Raw genomic sequence first — 21609 nt, 5'->3', positions numbered from 1 at the left:
GAGAGGTAGAGACAAGTTCTCTCTATGTAACTCAGGCTGGCCTGGAATTTTCTAACAAGTACAAAGCCTGAAATTCACTCTCCTCCTGCTTCTGCCTCACAGATACAGGGCCACCACAGCCAGGCAGTGATTTACCTTGTAATTAAACAATCTTTATCTAACTGCTTAAGGATTCTAAAATCCACAGAGTTCTAAGCAGTTAAGATAAACATTTAGTTTAAATTCTATTTGAGTAGTATTTATTTAAATTTCTTAATGCTTCTGTTCATAAACAGAAAAAAGTCAGGGTGCTGGTGGCTCATGCCTGTGTCCTAGCTATTAAGAAGGCTGAAATCTGAGGACTGAGGTTCAAAGCCAGCCCAGGCAAGAACGTCCATGAGACTCCTCTCTAATTCACCACCAGAAAGCAAGAAGCAGCACTGTGGCTCAAATGGTATGGTAAAGTGCTCGCCTTGAGCTGAAGAGCTCAGGGACAGTGCCCAGGCCCAGAGTTCAAGCCCACAATTGGAAAAAAAAAAAAAAAAAAGACAAGAAAAAAGAAACAGAAAAAAGACTATATCCTCAGGGATAGAAATACCTGAGCTCACCTAGCACATGCAATGCCTTTAGTTTGATACCCAGTACCACACAAAGAAGAAGAGGGAACAAAAGTAAAAGAGAAAGAGGGAAGGAAGGAAAAAAGAAAGGAAGGGAGGGAGGGAGAGATCCAAACCACAAAATATTTTCCTTTACTTTCTGTAAAGAACTAGGTTCATTCTTTGGCAAACAAAAAGTCCTTAGAGAATTTTCAAATATAAAAAAGCTATCTTGAAAATGCAGACATGATGGTTCTCCTAGTATGTATGTATGTTATTTATGTATGTATGCATGTATGGTCTGTTGTGGGCTTGAACTCGGGGCCTGGATGCTATCCTGAGCTCTTTTGCTCAAAGCTAGCCCTCTATCACTTTGAGCCACAGAGCCACTTCCAGTTTTCTGGTGGTTAATTGGAGATCAGAGTGTAACTGACTTTTCTGCCCTTGTGGGCTTCAAACCAGGATACTCAGATCTCAGCCTCCTGAGTAGCTAGGATTACAGGCATGAGCCACCAGTGCCCAGCTTTCTCCTAGAATTTAAATTCTAGGATTCTACTATCATTTCAGATTCTTATAAAAATGTTTTAAAAAGTCTAGTATCAAGGGTAAACAAAGGAGGAGGCTACAATGCTTGATAAGAAATGTACTCACTATCTTGCCCATGTAATTGTAACCCCTCTGTACAGTATTTTCACAATAAAAAAAAAAGAAAAAGAAAAAAAAAGTCTAGTATCACTTGAATCAAAACAGTAATTTGAAGTAGCACTCTCCAGCTAAGATACGTTTATTATTTTTATTGAAATATTTGAAAATTCAACTAAGGGTTGAAATCACTCTTTCCACTTCATTCTAATGCAAAGTATTTTCCTAAGGAAAAAGAAAAATACCTGAATGGCCCAGTGAGGTGGTACTTGACAGGAATAGAAAATCTTCAGACGTTCCAACACAGATGTAGTTTTATCTTCAAACTGGTCTGCAAGAGCCTGAAGAATATATAATAGTAAGAACCTGTGTAATAACTTGAATATAAACAAAATTCCTATTGCAAAAATCATACAATGTAAATACAAGCAATAAAGAATTCAAGTATTTTTAATAAGGTAGGTAAGTTGTGTGATCATTTCTTAAATTTCTTTAAATGTTTAAAAAACTTTAGCTTGTTCAACATTTACATAAACTTACTCAGGCTGGGAACAGAGCTCAATGGTAGAGGATTTGCCTAAGATGCACAAGACCCTGGGTTCAATTCCAAAACCACAAATCCCCAAGACCACAAAAAAACTAAACAAACAAAAAGCAACAACAGCCAGGTGATAGTGGCTCACGCCTATAATCCTAGCTACTCAGGAGGCTGAGATCTGAGGATCTTGGTTCAAAGCCAGCCTAGGCAGGAAACTCCTAAAGACTCTTATCTCTAATAAACTACTTTTTTTAAAAAAGCCAGAAGTGGTGCTGTGGCTCAAGTGGTAGAGCACTGGCCTTGAGCAAAAGAAGCTCAGGAACAACAACCAAACCCAGAGTGCAAACCCAGGTCTGGCAAAAAAAAAAATTTAGCAGGAAAAGTTTTATATAAAACAAAGACCTAGCCAGGCACCAGTGGCTCACACCTTTAATCCTAGCTACTCAGAAGGCTGAGATCTGAGGATCGCAGTTCAAAGCCAGACTGGGCAGGAAAGTCTGTGAGACTCTTATCTCCAATGAACTACTCAGAAAAGTAGGAAAATATCCATTTTACAACACAGTGCTGCTTTGACAATGGTACTCTATGAATCAACGAGGAACTATGTGAAGAACTTCACTCAGGATTATTTTCTCTGAAACCAAGGGAGAAAGCAGATCACCAAGAGAGTGGGTGCTCTCCTCAGCAGCAGAGCTTTAAGGCTAGACATCCATTCATACAAGATGGCTTGTGTGATGGATATGGAAACACTAGCCTAGTAATAATAACTGAAGCCTAGAAGGTAAAAGCAAGAAGCAGACCAACAAGGTCAAGATAGCTGACTCCAAGAAAAGGAACCTGGGCAACTACAAAGCTTTGAGTGACACCGTCCAATAGTCAAGTGATTGTTCACCAAAAGATGCACTCCAGAATCCTAGACAAACATCTCACAGCAGCTCCAGTGCCAGGATCATCTACTCCTGCCTCTCCATTAATCATTAAGTTTGTACTAAATAGACTTAATTATTCTGATCAACTTAGTCTTGCTCTCCAGCATGAATTACTATGACCCTTTTGCCACAATGCAGTATTCAAATGAGTCTTTTCCAGTTTTCAGACTTGTCTTATAAGGACTAGCTATCTGGATGTGTCAAAGTCAACTTTCTGATTTTAATGTATATATCAACTAAGTATGACAGTACTAAATCTGAAGATGAAGTACCATCTGGCAGCTTACTCTCCAATACTTCAGGACACAAAAGACAGATAGTTGTACTAATACCTTCTTTTAAACTATTCCAAGTTTTCTAAAATACACTTTAAAAGTTGAAAAAAAAAATTAAGTAAAATGTAGTAAGTACAAATTTTCTCAGAAGACAAGCACATCTTGAGGAAAGCCCAAGCCAAAGAGACCAATTTATAGGCAGGGAAACAGTTCCTAAATGGGAGGTTCTCATTCTTGTACGCAGTGGGGGATCCATTGTTTGTCCAAGAAGAGAATGAGCTCAAGTGTGAGTAAACACTCATTACATATCACTTCTTGGACAACCTACAATCCAATTCAATCAAGTCAGTCAGAACAGATTGAGACATAATCAGACTCCTAAGCCATTTTTGTCATTTCTGGCCTAACTTCACAGAAACTTACTAGCAAAAAGGTTGCAGGCTTCTCCAATGCTAGTGAGGGGTAGGGGTGGGGAGAGAGTATAACTTCTGGCTGAATGCATATGGTTATAATATCTAGAGATCACAGAAATGCTTATTGAAAGGGGGGGTAGATTTTTGTAGCAACATGCTTTTGTTTTGGAAGTAAAAAATAGCTAGTGCTGACTTAATTTCATAAAAGCAAAAACATCATACCTTTTGTCTGTAATGAACATTTCACTGTAGTAATAACAAGCAAAAAAGTAAGGATCCAACAAAACTAATGCTGTTTGCTGCAGTGACTAGCTAAAATATATTAAGTGCTCAGTAAATACTTTTGGATTTGTTAATAAACAGATTTTTATGAATCTCAGATACTCTCATTTACATTTAAATGATCTCAGAGTATCTAGGGGTCTTGGCTACTCTCCAAATGGCAAAGACCACTGGAGAGGGCAGAGACAATCAACACTCACTCAGCTGCATACCAAGACTAAGCCCCTGTACAAGAATGTGATTTGGCCATGTGCATGATAAAGATTAAAAACAGAACTCTACCCCATTTCATTCCTCCACAAAATATATTTCTTCCCACCTTAAGTATGACAACCATCTAAATGAGATTTACCTAACCATAAAACTAAGATCATCAAAATATTAGAAAAATAAGGGATGATGGTTATACTGTTATTTCCTCTCCTGGAGCCAAGGTATTCGTTTTGATTTACTAATTTGTTAAAACTACCAGGGCATTGCTCCAGTACATCTTGAGAGAGAGACAGACAGAGAGAGAGAGAGAGACAGAGAGATAGAGACAGAGACAGAGACAGAGGCAGAAAGAGACAAAAAGAGAGACAGAGACAAATATAGCTCACGCATGCATGTACATACTGTTACTAGGGCTTGAAATCAGGACCTCCAACTCTCACAGGACTTTTCCCAGGCAGTAGGCATGCTACCCCTTCAGCCATACCTCCAATTCAACAATATATCTTCAGGACTTTCAGAGCAGGATAATTTTTAACAACTTGTGAAATAATTCCATCAACTACAAACAAGTTGCAGACCTTCCCAGGCATGTCAAGCACTGGCAAGTGAGTGACCAGACTTCTTTTCTAATCCCAAAAGTGAATCATTTAACCCTAGTGGCAATCATTTATAAATGATTTTTTTAAATAAACTTTGCATGTTCAACAACCTATTATGATGGGTTTATCAAGAGCATTTTGCTTTAGTTGAAGCATTTGAGGAAGTTTGCTGGTCAACTGTAGGCATCATTTGTTAAACACAGTATCATGTACAACTTTTACAACAAACCAAGTACCCACATAATCTGGCAGTCAATGGTAGAGTGGCCTGAGAGAATAGGCCTGGATGAAACAAAGCCTTGATTACCACTGCATACATTTATGTATGAACAGAGTGTAAACTATCTACACAGCGCAAGCCTTCCAATATGTATAGAAATTTGAGGAAATGATCTCTGATGTCTGTCTCCTTCCTGCCTTTTCACCTATCCATTTTTTTCATCCCATTTTCTACATTTCCCACCTTAGCCATAAGTACCTGGTTACATCTACTACCTAGACAACTAAGATTGCCTAGTCTTCCAGAAAAGGTAATAATAAGATGGCAATATCCAAAATGGATAGAGATGCAAACATACCCTAACCAATCACTGATAGCCTCCTAAGCAATCTAAGAATTGAAAGCAAGACAAAGTCTACTCCAAGAGGGTGAATGAAGATGGCTAAATGGGCAGAACAAGGAGCACAGTGAAAACTAAATGCTTTGGGGTACAGTCTAGAGATGTGGGAGTCCAGTAGCAGGAAAGCCAGTTACAAGAACTAAATATTGCATAGGATTATTGTGACAAAACAGTATTTGCAAAGAGTTTTGTGTTTGTGCTAAGACAAGCTCTCAAATTAAAGGCTGGCCTTGAATTTGCCATCTTCCCGCAGTGACCTCTCAAGAGCTGGGATTTTAAGTGTGTGTCATTGTGCCTGGTTTGATTTCAAGTTTTAAGACTCCTTTCCAATGTCAGTTTCTCCCAAAATCCACATAAAAGCATTTATGCTTCAAGTGTTCCTTAAGAAAAACTACTTGTGCATATGGAGCTCCAAAACCTGAACAATGTCCACAGGTCCTGGAGCTGCAGTCCAGTCCTGTATATCAGGAGCACCCAAAGATAAAACTCCAGAAAGCAATGACATGTCCTTCTTTTTATATGGCTTCTAATCAAGAGAACCTCCACAAGGGAAGACTACATTGTAAAGTTAGGACACAGGATGATTCAGTACATACGGACAATTCTGAATCAGGTCTGGCATGATTTAAGCTTTATGCACGCAGACCTAAAAGATGCACACATATCTTCAAAAGAACACAGCAGGTCCCAAAAGACTTTTCACTGAAAATTATTCATTCTCATCATATCAAAGTGTTTATTAACTTTCTGAAGAGCCAAGTAGAAATTAGCTGATAATCTAAAAGGTATGAGTGATCATATACCTGCCTACCGTACACCTGCTTTGTTGTGCAATCTCCATACAGGTCTGTATATAAGAAGGAAGATGGAATTTATTACTTGAAAGAAAACACACACTTAACCAACTATATCTAACAGAGGGAATAAATAGCTTTATTTGACAGCAGCCTGCAGTCACTCAGCTGTGATTTATAAATAGAGCAGTCAAGCTGAGTGCCACCTCAAACTCCATACCTAAGAAAATTACTAACGGGAAGGTGGAAACAGCTCAAATGGCAGAGTGCCTGCCTAGCAAGTAAAATGTCCTGAGTTCAAACTCCAATATTGCCAAAAAAATTATTTTTTCCGATGGGAACAAAGTGAATCCGAATTAATCTACTGAGATAGCTACTGGGAATCAATATCAAGAAGCCTGTTGCTACACCAGTTTTACATCATAAGCATGAAATGGCAGCTCTGAGAAATAAAATGATTTGCCCAAGATCCCAACACTATAAATTGGTACGTTTAAACTATGTGAAATGGGAGCTTCATTAAAACTTTATCTTTGGATGGGGCTGGGAAGGTGGCTCAGTGGTAGAGTGCTTGCCTTGCATGCCTGAGGCTCTGGAAGTGGCACTGTGGCTCAAGTGGTAGAGCGCTAGCCTTGAGCTGAAGAGCTGAGGGACAGCGCCCAGGCCCAGAGTTCAGGTCCACGACCAGACTCCCCCCCCCCCAAAAAAAAAACCCAACTTTATCTCATGGGGTGCTGGTAGCTCATGCCTAAAATCCTTGCTACCCAGAAGGCTGACATCTAAGATTACAGCCTGAAGCCAGCCCGGGAAAGGAAAGTCTGAGAGACTCTTATTTCCAATGAACCACCAAAGAGTACTTCATTTAACCATCTTTTCTCCATCTATATTCTGTAATGAAGGAATTCTGGTCAAGGACATGGCGCAGTTACTGCTGATGTCCTGGCATCAACTGGGATTTCTCAGGGGAGCTGGGAGAACCAGATCCACTTCTGCTAGTCAAACTTCGAGAAGCCTCATGTAGGATCCTTTCCTGGCCAACCCCTTTTTGAGTCCTTAAAACAGAGTCCTTTTACATTCTTATAAATTACTAAGGGACTCCAAGGAGTTTTTGTTCCCCTGTGCTATGATCTGTCAATATTCATCATATTAGAAATCAAAACTAAAAAGTCCAAAATTTATAAATTCATTTAAAAATAACAAATCTATCTATCTTATTAACATAAGCACGTTTTTATGAAAAGGAATTATATTTCCCACGGCAAGACAAAACTCTTGAAAGGAAAATTTGGGTTCTACTTTTTATGAAAGCTCAAAATTTTATTATTGGTAACAAATACCACTAATGATTTTCCATGAAGTAATACACTTACTTGATTTTTTAATTTTTTAAATGCCAGGACTGGGGCTTGAACTCAGCCTTCCATTTCTAGCTTTTTGCTGATTAGCTGAAGATGAGAGTCTCTTTGTCTACTTAGGTTGGCTTGGAACCTCAATCCTCAGATCTCAATCTCCTAAGTAGCTAGGATTACAGGTGTTAGCCACTAATGTCCAGCTTTGACTTCGTTTATTTTTAAAGAAAAAAATGTGGCAAATAGCCTCACAGTGTATCTGTGACACTCTTACAATTCTGCGAATCTCTTCCCTGTCACACAGAAATGGACAACTGCAGTTGCTACTGCAGCCAGCATTTTGCAACATAATTGTTTGGACAAAGTTTACAAGGAAAATCTGGCTTCATTCCCCAAAATATGTAGTTGGAAAGGAAAGAACATTTTAGTAGCTTTTTTTTTTAATAGTTAATTGTGGGTATTGTTCTTCCATATCACACCCAAATCCAAATTCAATAGTTGATAGTTTCTTAAAAGTTATTTGCCATGAAGAATTTGAAATACTGCCAATGAATAATAATACTGTTATGTTAAAAATCCATTCTTCAAAAATTAAAGCAAAAGTTCTCATTGGCCTACCTTATACCTTGAATGGAACTTTTTAACTATGCTTGATTTTGTAACATGTATTAGTCATTTGGAAAACAGACTGATCTTCCAAAAGTTGACACATTTCTACATAATATTAATAAATTACATGCAGTGACATCACCACCAATTTCAATAAAAAAGTCCCATGCCAATACTTGAAGTATTAGAAAGTTGTCAAGTTTATAATTATAGTCACAAGTTTCACAAAGCTCTTTTTATTGAAAGCTCAAATTTTTAACAGCAGTAACTAATAAAGTCAATAATTTCCCTTGAAGTGAAATTACTTCATTTATTTTTTGAGAAAAATTATGGCAAAGACCCACATCTAGATACCCATAGTTTGTTTTTCAAGGAAAAAATCACACTGTACGGGGAAAGCCACTGGTTCTGTTTTCCTGGAGATAATAACCATTGCACAGAACAAGGGGCACAACTGAAAATGTTCATTCCCTAGGTGGTCAAAGAGAACATCAAAATGGCATATTCTCAAAGGAAAGGATTTAATAAAATGATACCTACTGCTTCATCAAAGCCATTTGTAAATAAAATTTGCTTTTCTCAAAAAACAAAAGAAATGAGAGCACAAGTGGACCTCTCTGCAATTCACAAATGAAAGAAAGCAAAGAACAACAAATATTTGAGTGAGGTGGGTGCTGGTGGCCCACACCTGTAAGTCTAGCTACTCAGAAGGCTGAGATCTGAGGATAGCAGTTCAAAGCCAGTTTTGTCAGGACAATGTGAGGCTCTTATTTCCAATAAATTAATCAGAAAAGGCTGGGGAAGTAATGCTGTGGTTTAAGTGGTGGAGCATTAGCCTTGAGCAAAAAGAGCTCAGAGACAGTGCCCAGGCCCTGAGTTCAATCTCCATGATAGACACAACAATCCTGAGTGAATGCTTTACATCTCTACTACATTCTCTTAAAAATAAAATAGTAAAAGTAGTTGAGTCTCACAATAATTAGACTACAGTTTCTGGTGAAGCACCAGCTCTGCAGAGATCTCCATAGCAGTGGGTTGGCCACTCACATCTACAGCACACCCCTCAAAGCGTCCAAGGAACTCACCCTCCTACTCAATCAGCACTGGCCTCCCCAGCATGGTGTTTACTTTATTAGCCTGTGTTGCCTATGTACGGAAGCCAGAGAGAAAATCATCTGGAGCTACTATAGCAGTCTTCCTCTGCTTAAGGCAGGCTTTCTCAAACAGGCCACTAACCACCAATAATCACTACATACTGGACCCAGAATCTCTGTGGGCTGAAGGGCTAGACTTCAACAAGCACCCAGGATGTATGGCACATGCAAATTCAGACAAGTTCGGGAAATGCTGCCTAAGATGTTCACAGGCTGTCCTTCCAGGAAAACTAATTCATTAACAGAATTCATTCATTCAATCAATAGAATGTGACTTTTCACTCCCTATCAATCCCAGGTAGAAAAGTCCATGAGACGCCCTCTCCAAAGTAACCAGAGAAAGCAGGTCTAGAGGTGTTGCTCAAGTGCAGGCCCGAACTCTCAGTTCAAACCTTGGAACTACCAAAAGTAAAAAAAGAATAATTATGTACCTATCACTTTTATTATAAACTGTCGAAAAAGGAACTTTACAACTTTGGCCAGGGCGGGGGGCTGGGGGGGGGGGGGAACATGGGAAGGGTTAGGAAGGGGAAACAAAGGAGGAGGCAACAATGCTTGAAAAGAAAAGTACTCATTACCTTGCCCAAGTAATTGTAACCCCTCTGTATGGTATTTTCACAATTAAAAAAAAAACAAAACACCAGATTGTTCTATGTTAAAACAGCATCAGAGGACAAGGGATAACCAATGCAACAGTGATATAGACAAGACCATATGTTGGAAATGACCTGTACAACTTGGGGGGTGGGTGGGAGGGAAAGTAGGAGAAAAATGATGGAAGGGGTAACAAGTTTGACAGGAAATGTACTTATTACCTTACTTATGTAACTGTAACCCCTATATACATCACCTTGACAATAAAAAATTTAAAAAAAACTCTCTAAATCTGTACAATACAAATCTTAATTTGACTTTCACATTCACCTTGCATTTTACAATGGTGGTTTTATCAATAAATTCTTATGACCCTACCCTACTCCTCCTAAAAGAAAAAAAGTGAAAACAGAAGGAATTCCTGAGTCAGGGTAAAGTTATTGTTAAGGCTTTTGGAAGTATACTATAAGTGAGTACATTTTACTCTATTCCATTAAAAAACTACTTTACTCAACTTTTACTTATTTTTACTTTACTTACTTTTAACCTATTTTTTCACCTTTCTGTAACTTCCTACTATTCACTTTTCTACAAACTGGTCATGTGTTAATCTGAAGTTCCTATTGTGAATGCAATTCTAACTGCAAGGCTCTAGCCAAGGGAAATGGCTTATCAGGAGCCAAGTTCACAGATTCGTTCACAGGTTCTGTTTCTGTATAGAACCATATCCGGACATTGTAGGCATTCCATTTCCCTCCCTCCCTGCTAGAGTGCAAGTGGCTATCACCATTCTCACAAAGCCTCCCCCACTGCTTCCTGCCTGTGTTCCCAGCTCCTTTCCCCACAATGCCAAGTCTTCTGCTGATAGCAATATTCTTTATCAATGAAGTTTATTTATATTAGAATTATTACATAAATAACTGTGGAGGACATTAATTTCCATTGCATGAGTTGTAATACTCACAAGTATGAAATAAAAATGTGGTCATATGTACATAGATATTGTGTTTGTTGTTTAGATTGGTTGGTTTTTGTTGAGTTTGTTTTTTTTTTGTTTTGTTTTTTTTGGCTGTGGGGTCTGAACTCTGGGCCAGGGCACTGTCCCTCATCTCTTCAGCTCAAGGCTAACGCTCTACCACTTGAGCCACAGTGCCACTTCCAGCTTTTTCTGCTTATATGGAATCGAACCCAGGGCCTCATGCATGCAAGGCAAGCACTCTACCACTAAGCCACCTTCCCAGCCCACTGAGTTTGTTTTTGAGATAGTCTTGTTTTCAGACAATATCCCAGCCTGGCCTATAACTCATGTTCCTCTTGCCTTAGCCTTCTAAGTTTGGGGGTTACAGGTACCATGACAGACCCTTTTTAAAAAATTAAGATATTAAAAATATAACCAGAACTGGGCATTGGTGGCTCATGCCTATAATCCTAGCTACTCAGGAGGCTGAGATCAGTCTGAAGCCAGCCCAGGGCAGGAAATGTCCAAGAGACTCTTTTTTTTTTTTTTTTTTGGTCAGTCATGGGGCTTGAACTCTGCGCCTGGGTGCTATTCACTTAAGAGTAATTAAAACATTTCAGATGAAAGTTGGAAGACAATAAGGAAATTTTGCTACACAATTATCTTTTGGTATGGACATAAATAAGATGGTTCTTTTGATTCACAGGGTCCAATTAATCAGCAATGTATGTGGACTATACGAATATTGTGGTACTTTTGCCTTGGCAAAAGGAGAAAGACGTGATATTTTGATCATATGGGTTTGGATAGATGGGGAATGAAAAGCAGAATGACACAGAGAAAATGGTATGGCTTTAAAAATGTAGAGCATAAATAATCAGTGAAGAATATTTCATGTTAACTTATGCAGCTTCTGAATCATCACTACAATAAAGAGCATCTCCATAAACATTTTTTCATCATCACATCATCATCCTCATTTGAACATGCACTATTTTAAAATTTCTAACTGAACCAGTCCCAGTAGCTCACACCTGTAATCCTAACTACTCAGGAGGCTGAGAACTGAGGAGCACAGTTCAAAGCCAGCAGGAACAGGAAAGCCAAGAAACTCTTATCTCCAAATAACCACCAGAAAAACAGAAGTTGCACTGTGCTGTGGCTCAAAGTTGTAGAGTGTTAGCCTTGAGTGCAAGTTCAGGGACAGCACCCAGACACTAAATTCAAGTCTCCCAAACATACACATACACACCACATGCACGCACACACACACCATACACACACACACACACACACACACACACACACACACACACACACATACACACACACACACAGAAGCACCCAGGCACTAAATTCAGGTCTCCCAAATACACACATACACACACACATACACACACACACACACACACACACACACACACACAAGTGCCCAGGCACTAAATTCAGGTCTCCCAAATACAAACACACACACACACACCACACACACACACACAGAAGCGCCCGGGCACTAAATTCAAGTCTCCCAAACACACACACACACGCACACACACCTCACACACACACACCTCACACACATATACACACACACACACACAGAAGCACCCAGGCACTAAATTCAGGTCTCCCAAATACACACACACACACACACACACACACACACACACACACACACATAAGCGCCTAGGCACTAAATTCAAGTCTCCCAAATACACACAAACACACACACACACACCACACACACACACACACACACATACACACAAGCACCCAGGCACTAAATTCAAGTCTCCCAAACACACACACACACACACACACACACACAACACCACACACACACACCACACACACACACACACACACACACAGAAGCGCCGGGCACTAAATTCAAGTCTCCCAAACACACACACACACACACACACACACACCACACACAGAAGCACCCAGGCACTAAATTCAGGTCTCCCAAATACACACACACACACACACACACACACACACACACACACAGAAATCCTAGCTGAGCCAGTTACCAAGAGCTCACACCTATAGTCATATCACCCTTTTTATCTGTATGGCAGCCATTATTAGTGCATTGCTAGGCTGGGTTTCTTTTTTTTGCATAGAATTATTTTCATTGTTAAGATTTTGTCTTATCTTTCAAGAAACAGAAATGTTTCCTTTCCCTGAACATGTGTTTTACCTCATATAAATATACATCCTTACTTTATACTTTTAACAGTTCTAAGGACTGACAGTATTATGATTAAATGGTTATTATTAAAAGATATGATTCTTGTTCTTGTTGCTTAAACATTTTTAAAAAAACAGAGAAGAGAAGCTGAAAATGACCTCATAAGACAGCTATTAATGGACTGTCCTCCAGTTCCACTTCTTCTGTGAATGTTATTTTTACCTTTAGGTTAGATACAACATTTTCTTTTTTAAGTTTGACATTTTTCACTTAAAAATCCTTTCCAAATCTGCCATGATTTAGGACTTGCATTGAGCCTTTAATGTAAATGCCTATAATTGTAAGTTATAGCCCAGACTGTTGATAACTGACCAAATTGGGCTAGTCACCTGACCACCACACCTGCATTTCTTCAGCAAAAACAGGACAAGAGTAATCTTTTCACTGAGGGACCCCTCAAGCTTATTTCATCCAGCTTTAACAATTTATTACTCTATACCGTGCTGGGAAGGAAGAGATTTTTATGGAGATTAAAACAATTTTTAAAAACATTGTTTTATATATGTATATATATATCTATATAATTTAAAATCATTTTTGTTATTCTTCAGGAATGAAAGAACTTCAACAAACACAGCAGTATCAAACTTTGAATCAGAGTAATTGGCAAAAGTTCAGCCTATGAGCTAAGTGGCTCAACTGTGACAAAAAAAAAGGGATAAATTTTCATTCATCCTGTGATATGATTTGGCTAATTTCCAAAATTCCTGGATTAAAAGATTGACAATATTTTTTCACAGAAACCATCCTGCATAGGGAGGAAAAACTCCCTAACTTTGTTCTTTATGTTGAAAGTAAAACAACCCTCTGATGATCTAGCCTGTAGGTGACAGGATGAGGAAAAGCTAAGAAAGGGTGAAATGCTCAAATAAAGTGATTTGATTCTTCTTTTAAGTTCATGTTTGTACACAATATACATTTTTGTGTTGCATGTGTGGTACTGGGTCTTGAACTCAGGGCCTGAGTGCTATCTCTTAGATTTTTCACTCAAGACTGGCACTCTACCACTTGAGAGCCATACCTCCACTTCCAATTTTTGGGGGGTTGATTCTCAGACACGACTGTCTTGCCTGGGCAGTCTTCAAACAGCAATTCTCAGATCTCAACTTCCTGAGTAGCTAGGTTTATAGGCATGAGCCACCAGTACCTAGCCAAGTGTATTTTTTTTAATAGAAAAGACATAATCAAAATTCATGCTGACGCATGTTTCAAACTGTATTTATAAAAACAGATTTACTTTTGTACTTTTTAGTTTAATTGGCCACTACAAAAGAAAACTAAATTCTGACTAGATACATTCCATGTCTAAGTTAATAGAAGAGATGAATACAAAGGAAATCACTTCAAGATTAGTATTTTCTTCATCAATAAGTGAATTTATTCTAGTACCACTTATACTGATTAAGAAGGCTAAGATTTTGACCAAAATAAAAAAGAAATTGAAATTGTTTTTTTATAACTGTTCAAGTTGTTTAGTTTCCTGATTTCTATCCATATCTTAAAAATAATCTTATTGGGGCTGGGAAGGTGGTTCAGTGGTAGAGTGCTTGTTTGCATGCATGAGGCCCTGGGTTTGATTCCTCAGCACCACATAAGCAGAAAAAAGCCGGAAGTGGCGCTGTGTTCAAGTGGTAGAGCACTACTAGCCTTGAGCTGAAGAGCTGAGGGACAGCGCCCAAGCCCAGAGTTCAGGCCCCACAACCAAAAAAAAAAAAAAATCTTATTAGAAACATCTTTTTCTTAAGATATTTACATTTTAACAGAAATATGAAAATAATTTTATGAGTTTTACTACTGTTTAATTTTAACCCCAACTTGAAAGACATCCAAATTACATACTTACATACTGCCTGGCTTCCAGGCCTTCCTCTGAAATTTGGATAGAAGCTTCTAGAACCCCATATCCTGCCTGCTTGAAAGCCAGCACCTTGTGGTATAAGGACAGCACCAAAGTTTGCCACCAGCTTGAGCAGAAGCTGGGTCTGTTTGGACTATAGCTCAATCAGCCAGCTGAACCCAGAAAATTTTCTTCACTAGCAGCTCTGTAATTACAGGGCACTCTAGTAGCTCCTTCTTCTCAAGAAAGCTTCTGATGCCAGTGTGTGGACAATTCCCAACATGATCTCATGGGATCTCCTCTTTTGTCCCAGTGGTAAGTGCTTAGGTTCTTTCTAGTAACTGCAATCCCTTTAACAGTTATGCTCTTCTCTTGTCTACAACTTTGTTTTCTGGCCAGATAACTTCCAAATGTTTCTATTCTGCTTTTTGCTCCTAATTTTCACTTAAACCTGGCTAACAGCAGCCAACAAGAACCGTGGCATAGCCTGAATGCTATGACATCTTGACTGCTATGTTATCTGAATGCTGCTACTATCTCCACTAAATTAGTCTGTTTAACTTAAGCCTTCCATAAAGTTTCAGGGCACAGGTAAAATGTAAACCAATTCTTTCCAGAATGTAATATGAATGGCCTTTCTAGCCCAGTTTCCAATAGTCTGAAGTAGGCAGAGAAGTAGACTAGGCAAAAATGAGGAAATGTCCCTAGCTACAAGAATCTATTTCCCCTCCACAGAAGTAGAATCATAATCCCCAGATGATCCCTCACCCTGGACCTTAAGATAATGGCCCTTACATCCTCCTTAGGGAGAGTACTTCCCATATCAAGGCCAAGCATGTGCCTCAAGAGATGTAATGACTTCTACTGCTAGATGGGGAATAGAAAAAAGGATCAAACATACAGGCCTACCTTCACCTTCCCCAAAGTAAAGGCATATAGATTCCCACACCTGGGCAGTCATCATGCCATTTGGGGAGGGCCACAAAAAGAAGATCCCACCAGCTGCCAGGGATCCACACCTGTGATCCTAGCTACTCAGGAGGCTAAGACCTGAGGATCATGGCTCGAAACCAGTGGGAACAGGAAAGTCTGTGAGACTCTTATCTCCATTAAACTACCCAAAAAAGCCAGAAGTAGAAGAATAGGAGTGTCATCCTTGAGTGAAAAAAGCCCAGGGATGGTGCCCAGGCCCTGAGCTCAGCCTCAGAACTCATACACACTTACACACACACACACACACACTTACACACACACACAAGGTCCCAATTGGTGCCTAATTAGGATAATAAAATCCAGAAACCCCAACAACTTCGAGGTAGTCAGTACTTTATGAACTACCAGCCTTTCAAGCATACTTTCACATTACTAAGAAATCATTCCTTACTATCTCCCTACTCTCTGTAATTCTTTTCCTGCAAAAGCACTCACAGTTGATAACCACACCTTGTGTTTGTGAGGCTTAAAGAGGACCAGTCACCACTACTGCTCCAGTATCACAGATAATATAGAAGTAAAACATACCTTTGTTAGGCCCACATTAGCCAAAGTAACTCCATTTTCTATCTAGGCAGCCATTTGGTTTGTAAAGTATAAGTATGAGCTGACCTTGCCCACACCTATTGTTCGAGCAGTAAAGGCAAGCTGACCCTGTCTGTGAAGGAAGCAAAAAACTTTGCTTGCTTGCCTCAGTGACAGAGCCCAGAAAAACAAAGACTAGAGTCAGGTTCAGGTGAAGGGGTCCAATCAGTAAAAAAACACACATGTAACCCTTCTGCTTTAACCAGTAAGAGTAAAATTAGCTCATAACTGCTACATGTTTACAGTTAGTTTGTGGTTTGCAGTTTTGCTCTATAAAAATTAGCCTGTGAGATTAGGCGGGGTCGCTCTCTCCATAGAGACAGCCCTGACCAGTCAGTTTGATTCTTGATGCTTAGTCCAAAATAAAGCTTTGCTTGACTTTTGCTTTATATCAGCCTCATTCCTTTGATCAAGGACCTTATCACCTTCACGATCTAGGAATTCCTAAGTTAACCAGAACAAGTAGAAGGGCCTGAGTGGCTATTATTTCCATTGACGGTTATAGTCTGAAAGCTCTTCCCAAAATTCATATGAAATTTAATGGCCAATGTGAAAGAACTGTGCAGTGGGCTTTTGGAGATGATTAAGCCACAGAACACAGTTCTCATGAATGGGAATTAAGATCCTTATTAAGGTCAGGAATGTGACTTAGTGGTAGTGCTTGCCTAGCATGCATGAATCCTTGAGATCAAGTCCTCTGTAACACATAAACAGAAAAGGCCAGAAAGGATGCTGTGGCTCAAGTGGTAGAGTGTTAGCCTTAGGCAAAAGAAGTTCAGGTACAGTGCCCAGGCCCAGAGTTCAAGCTCCAGGATTGGCAAAAAAAAAAAAAAAGAAAAAGGGATTCTTATTTAGGGGCTTGAGAGAATGGGTTCACTCTCCTCTGCCAATTATCAACAACTAGACAGCACCATCTACGAGAAAAAGACCCTCACCAGGGGCCAATGCCTTGATCCTGGACTTGTCAGTGTCTAGCACAGTAAGAAAATAAACTATGAAATCCTACATCTTTTGCAAGACTTCCTATTTTTCTTGGTTTAGTAAACATGTATCATGGGTAGTTATCAGACAATGAATATGAATAAAAAGGACCACAAGCAATTTGCTGATTGGACAAAAATAAACATTACAACTAAATAGAAAATGATGCATGAATGTGTATTAATTTTACATGTGGTTAGTTCATCGGTGAGAATTTTTGTATTAGGATGAATTTTACTCCCTTAAATACCTGTGGGACTACAGATCTTTTAAAATGAATACTTATTTATACTGTCTATTCTAAGTCTTTCCGTAAACCTGTAAGTGCTACTATTATTACTGTTTCACAAGTATACAGATGAGGAACACAGGTCAAATAGTGGGTCAGAGCAACAAAGCTCACTCTGGAGCCAAGTCAAATTCTAAATAACAGCAAAATATACATAGTAAAGCATAAGCCACCTCATCCTTTCTCTCTGCACATACAGAGATGAGAGAAACAAAGCACACCAAGTCCTACCTGTGTCTGCCTCATTGCCCGCTCCACTCGACGTGTGCTTCCTCTCTCGAGTTTTGTCCGGAGGATCAAGGCTGATGTCTGAATGGCCCAGAACTTTGGTTGTGAAAGCAAACACTGATGGAATGAGGGGGACATAAAAGGGCTAAGTTAGTGAACCCACTGTGAATTGGATAAAATTATTTCAAATATCTCAGGGGAGCTAAATTCAAACTTGACTTTTTTTCTTCTTTGCCAGTCCTGGGGCTTGAACTCAAGAGCCTGGGCACTGTCCTGGGCACTGTTACTGCTCTACCATTTAAGCCACAGAGCCACTTCTGGCTTTTTCTGAGTGGTTTGACTGGAGGTAAGTCACGTGGACTTTCCTGCCGAAGCTGGCTTGGAACCAAGATCCTCAGATCTCAGCATCCTGAGTAGTTAGGATTACAAGCATGAGCCACCAAAGTCTGGCTTCAAATTTGACCACTTAAGCCAGCAAAGACAAAAGGTCTTCGTTCAATTTTCATTAGAGTGTATCATTTCAAAACATATGAGATTGCCTTCTGGCGACTGGTAAGAGCAGGGAGTCTCTGATTTTAGATAAAATGCTTTCCTGAAGGGGCCTCTGGAAAAAGACTAACCTACAATAGAACTGAATATACACACACTGTAAAGGTAACCCCAGAGAAAGCCATCCATCAGAGAGCATGGCAAGTATGCGCTCTGACCACAAGTAGTGGAAATAAATCAAATATGACCACAAATAGTGGAAATAGAGTGCAAGTTTCAGATGGACCAGAATGCGATCAACAAGAACTACTTGGAAAAATGCACACAAGTCCCTGAGTGGCCACTCCAGAAATAATGTCCATTAAAGATCACTGCAACAAGAGTTCTCTGGCTGAAAGTTGTTGCCATCCTGTTGTCTGTTGCTAAACAAGCTTGCCTCTAAAACCCAGGTGTGGAAAACATCGCAGGATCAATCAATTGTTCAACACGTAGCTGCTCCTTAGAAGCAGCAGAGAAGCTTCTGGCATGTTAAAAGTAACCAGATCTCCAAAGCATGATCTAAGCATTAATGCTTTTAAAAATACTCCCCCAGGTGATTTTCAAATGTAGTCAGTTTTTTGTTTGTTTTTTGTTGGTCTTGGGTCGTGGGTCTTGAACTCTGGCCCTAGGCACTGTGCTGGCCCTGAGCTCTTCAGCTCAAGACTAGTTCTCTACCCCGTGAGCCACAGCGCCACTTCCGGTTTTCTGGTGGTTTGCTGGAGATCAGAGTCTCATGGACGTTCCTGCCCAGGCTTGCTTTGAACCTCAATCCTCAGATCTCACCCTCCTGAGTAAACAGGATTACAGGCTTGAGCTACTGGTGTCCAGCAAATGCAGTCAGTTTTAAGAACTAGTAAAGTCAGGCACTGTTGGTGTTGGTGGCTCAATTCTCAAATACTAAGAAGGCTGGGATCTGAGGATCAGGGTTCAAAGCCAGTCTGGGCAGGAAAGTCCATGAGAGTCTTCAATTAATTACAGAAAAAGCAGGCTCAAGTAGTAGAGGACTAGCCTTGAGCAAAAGGAGGTTAGGGACAGTGCTCAATCAAGCTCCAGGATCAGGAAAAAAAAAAAAAGAAGAAGAAAAAAGAAAAGAAAAAGAACTAGTAAACTAAAATAACACAAAACTTTGATTTAGTTAAATTTAATAGTAACTCCACATTCTCATTAAGGCTAGCAAGAAGTCCTGCAATGGAGCACCAGCTATATCAAAGTCTCTACAACTTCTTTCAGTAAGAAGCCCAGTCTACTCCCTCATTTGTGTTACCTTACTAGCCACTCCAAGCAGTTGAATTTCTTTTTTTTTTTTGGGTCCGGTCATGGGGCCTGAACTCTGGGCCTGGGCGCTGTCCCTCAGCTCTTCAGCTCAAGGCTAGCGCGCTACCACTTGAGCCACAGCACCACTTCCGGCTTTTTTCTTTTTGCTTATGTGGTGCTGAGGAATCGAACCCAGGGCCTCAGGCATGCAAGGCAAGCGCTCTACCACTGAGCCACCTTCCCAGGCCAAGCAGTTGAATTTCTAATCCAATTCTACACAATTTTCTCACAACTCAGAGTTGCAGTACCAAAAGGTTAGAGTATTTGTTCAAGGTCACACCTTCAGTAACAGAAAAAGCTGGTGCTAACATTTGGTCTCCTGAACATCTTTATATTATTCTGCAACTTTTTTCCCAAATGAAATTGTCCCCATTTAAATGAAAAAAAAAAAATAATACATGATTACATTGCAGAAACAGATGATAAAACCAAGAAAAAAATTAGAAGATAGACTAGCAAAAGAAGATCAGGGAAAGAACCTTGGAAACAGTGGGAGAAGAGGAGTAAGCAAAGAAAATGTAAAATCAAAAGAATGCACTTCATCCATTCATTCACTTGAGTGCTTACTCTGGACAAGGCAGCAGGCACTAGGCCCTAATGACAGAAAAGCAAGCAGAGCAGACAAGGTCCCTGCATCACATGGCTGACACTCTAATGCAATGTCTTAGCAAATGATCTCACTCTCCTAAATCAACTTGGTAATTGTAATATTTCATCTCCTTGCAATATAGTTTTCAAGAGAGATTAATGTGTAACCTTATCCATTAACATAATCCTGTAAAAAGAAAACATTTACCAAGATCAAGTTACATAAGGCACAACAAAGATATAAATGATGAAATAGGCTCCCACATGTAATCATAACTACTCAGAAGGCTGAGATCTGAGGATCAAGGTTCAAATCCAGTCTGAGAAGGCAAATCCAACTCTTACCTTCAATTAGCCAGCAAAAAGTCAGAAGTGGTGGGCATCAGTGGCTTATGCCTGTAATCCTAGCTGCTCAGGAGGTTAAGATCTCAGGATGGCAATTCAAAGCTAGTCCAGGCAGGAAAGTCCATGAGATTCTTATCTCCAATTAACTACCAGAAAACTGGAAGTGGAGCTGTGGCTGAAAGTGGTGGAATGCTAGCCTTGAGCTAAAGAACTCAGAGACAGTGATTCAGAGTTTACAGCCAACTGGGTATCACTGCTTTTAACCCCAGTCAATTTAGAACAGAGAAGTGATTACCTGACTATCCACACAGTTACCTCAGTATCAGCTCCTGGTCTCAGCTTGAAAGTCCCATTGCAGAGGGCCTTCTCTATCCCCAACACCATCAGCACACCTACATGATCCCATCCCCACACATCACTGCCTCCAGGTTTGCTCCTACAGAGCAGACCCCCAGGTATTTAGTTCTGCTTGGCCCTACAGACTGCCTGGGACATTGCAGGGACACAGGAAGAGAGAACAAAGGGCAGAGAGTAGGACTTGGTCTTTTAACAGAGGTGTCTGTACAAAGGTGTAACTCCCAGTGATGGTACTTGTAATAATGGCCAGATTATAGGGGCTGGGAGTGTGGCTCAGGGGCAGAGTGCTGAAAGTAAATGTCACCAGATCATTTTCCATTCGTTCCCTATAATATACTCTTCAAGGATATAATTCGCAAATGATAAGTGGCTATCATGAAACAATACTTTCATTATTATTTTCCAGGCAATCTATGGCACACACACACGCACACACGCACACACACTACATGTGTGTGCGTGTGTGTGTGTGTGTGTGTGTGTGTGTGTGTGTGTGTGTCGGTGGTGGGGCTTTGAACTCTGGGCCTGGGCACTGTCCCTGTGCTCTTCAGTTCAAGGAGAGCATTCTACAGCTTGAGCCACAGCACCACTTCCTGTTTTCTAGATTTATTGGAGATAAGAATCTCACAGACTTTCCAGCGCAGGATGGCTTTGAACCATGATACTCAGATCTCTGCCTCCTGAGTAGCTAGGATTACTGGTGTGAGCCACCAGTGCCTGGCTTATGGCAGATAGACAGACGGACAGACAGACAGACAGACAGACA

The 21609-nt window shown here is 40.0% G+C and overlaps 1 protein-coding gene across 2 annotated transcripts in view; it reads right to left on the bottom strand.

Moving 5' to 3' along the window:
• The window catches only part of Ttc27 (tetratricopeptide repeat domain 27), a 134360-nt gene that overhangs the window by 73280 nt on the left and 39471 nt on the right, over positions 1-21609 (bottom strand). For both annotated transcript variants that reach the window (XM_042696777.1, XM_042696778.1), the window contains exons 10-11: positions 17715-17828; positions 1463-1558 (exon numbers count right to left, since the gene is read on the bottom strand). In XM_042696777.1, coding sequence (XP_042552711.1) covers positions 1463-1558; positions 17715-17828 — 210 coding nt within the window. The remainder of the gene's footprint in view (positions 1-1462; positions 1559-17714; positions 17829-21609) is intronic.

The sequence above is a fragment of the Dipodomys spectabilis genome, unplaced genomic scaffold (genome assembly GCF_019054845.1).
Source record: "Dipodomys spectabilis isolate Male_0828 unplaced genomic scaffold, ASM1905484v1 ptg000210l, whole genome shotgun sequence".
Classification (NCBI taxonomy): domain Eukaryota; kingdom Metazoa; phylum Chordata; class Mammalia; order Rodentia; family Heteromyidae; genus Dipodomys; species Dipodomys spectabilis.
The sequence above is the reverse complement of the archived record's forward strand: the minus strand, read 5'-3'. Positions and strand labels throughout refer to the sequence as shown.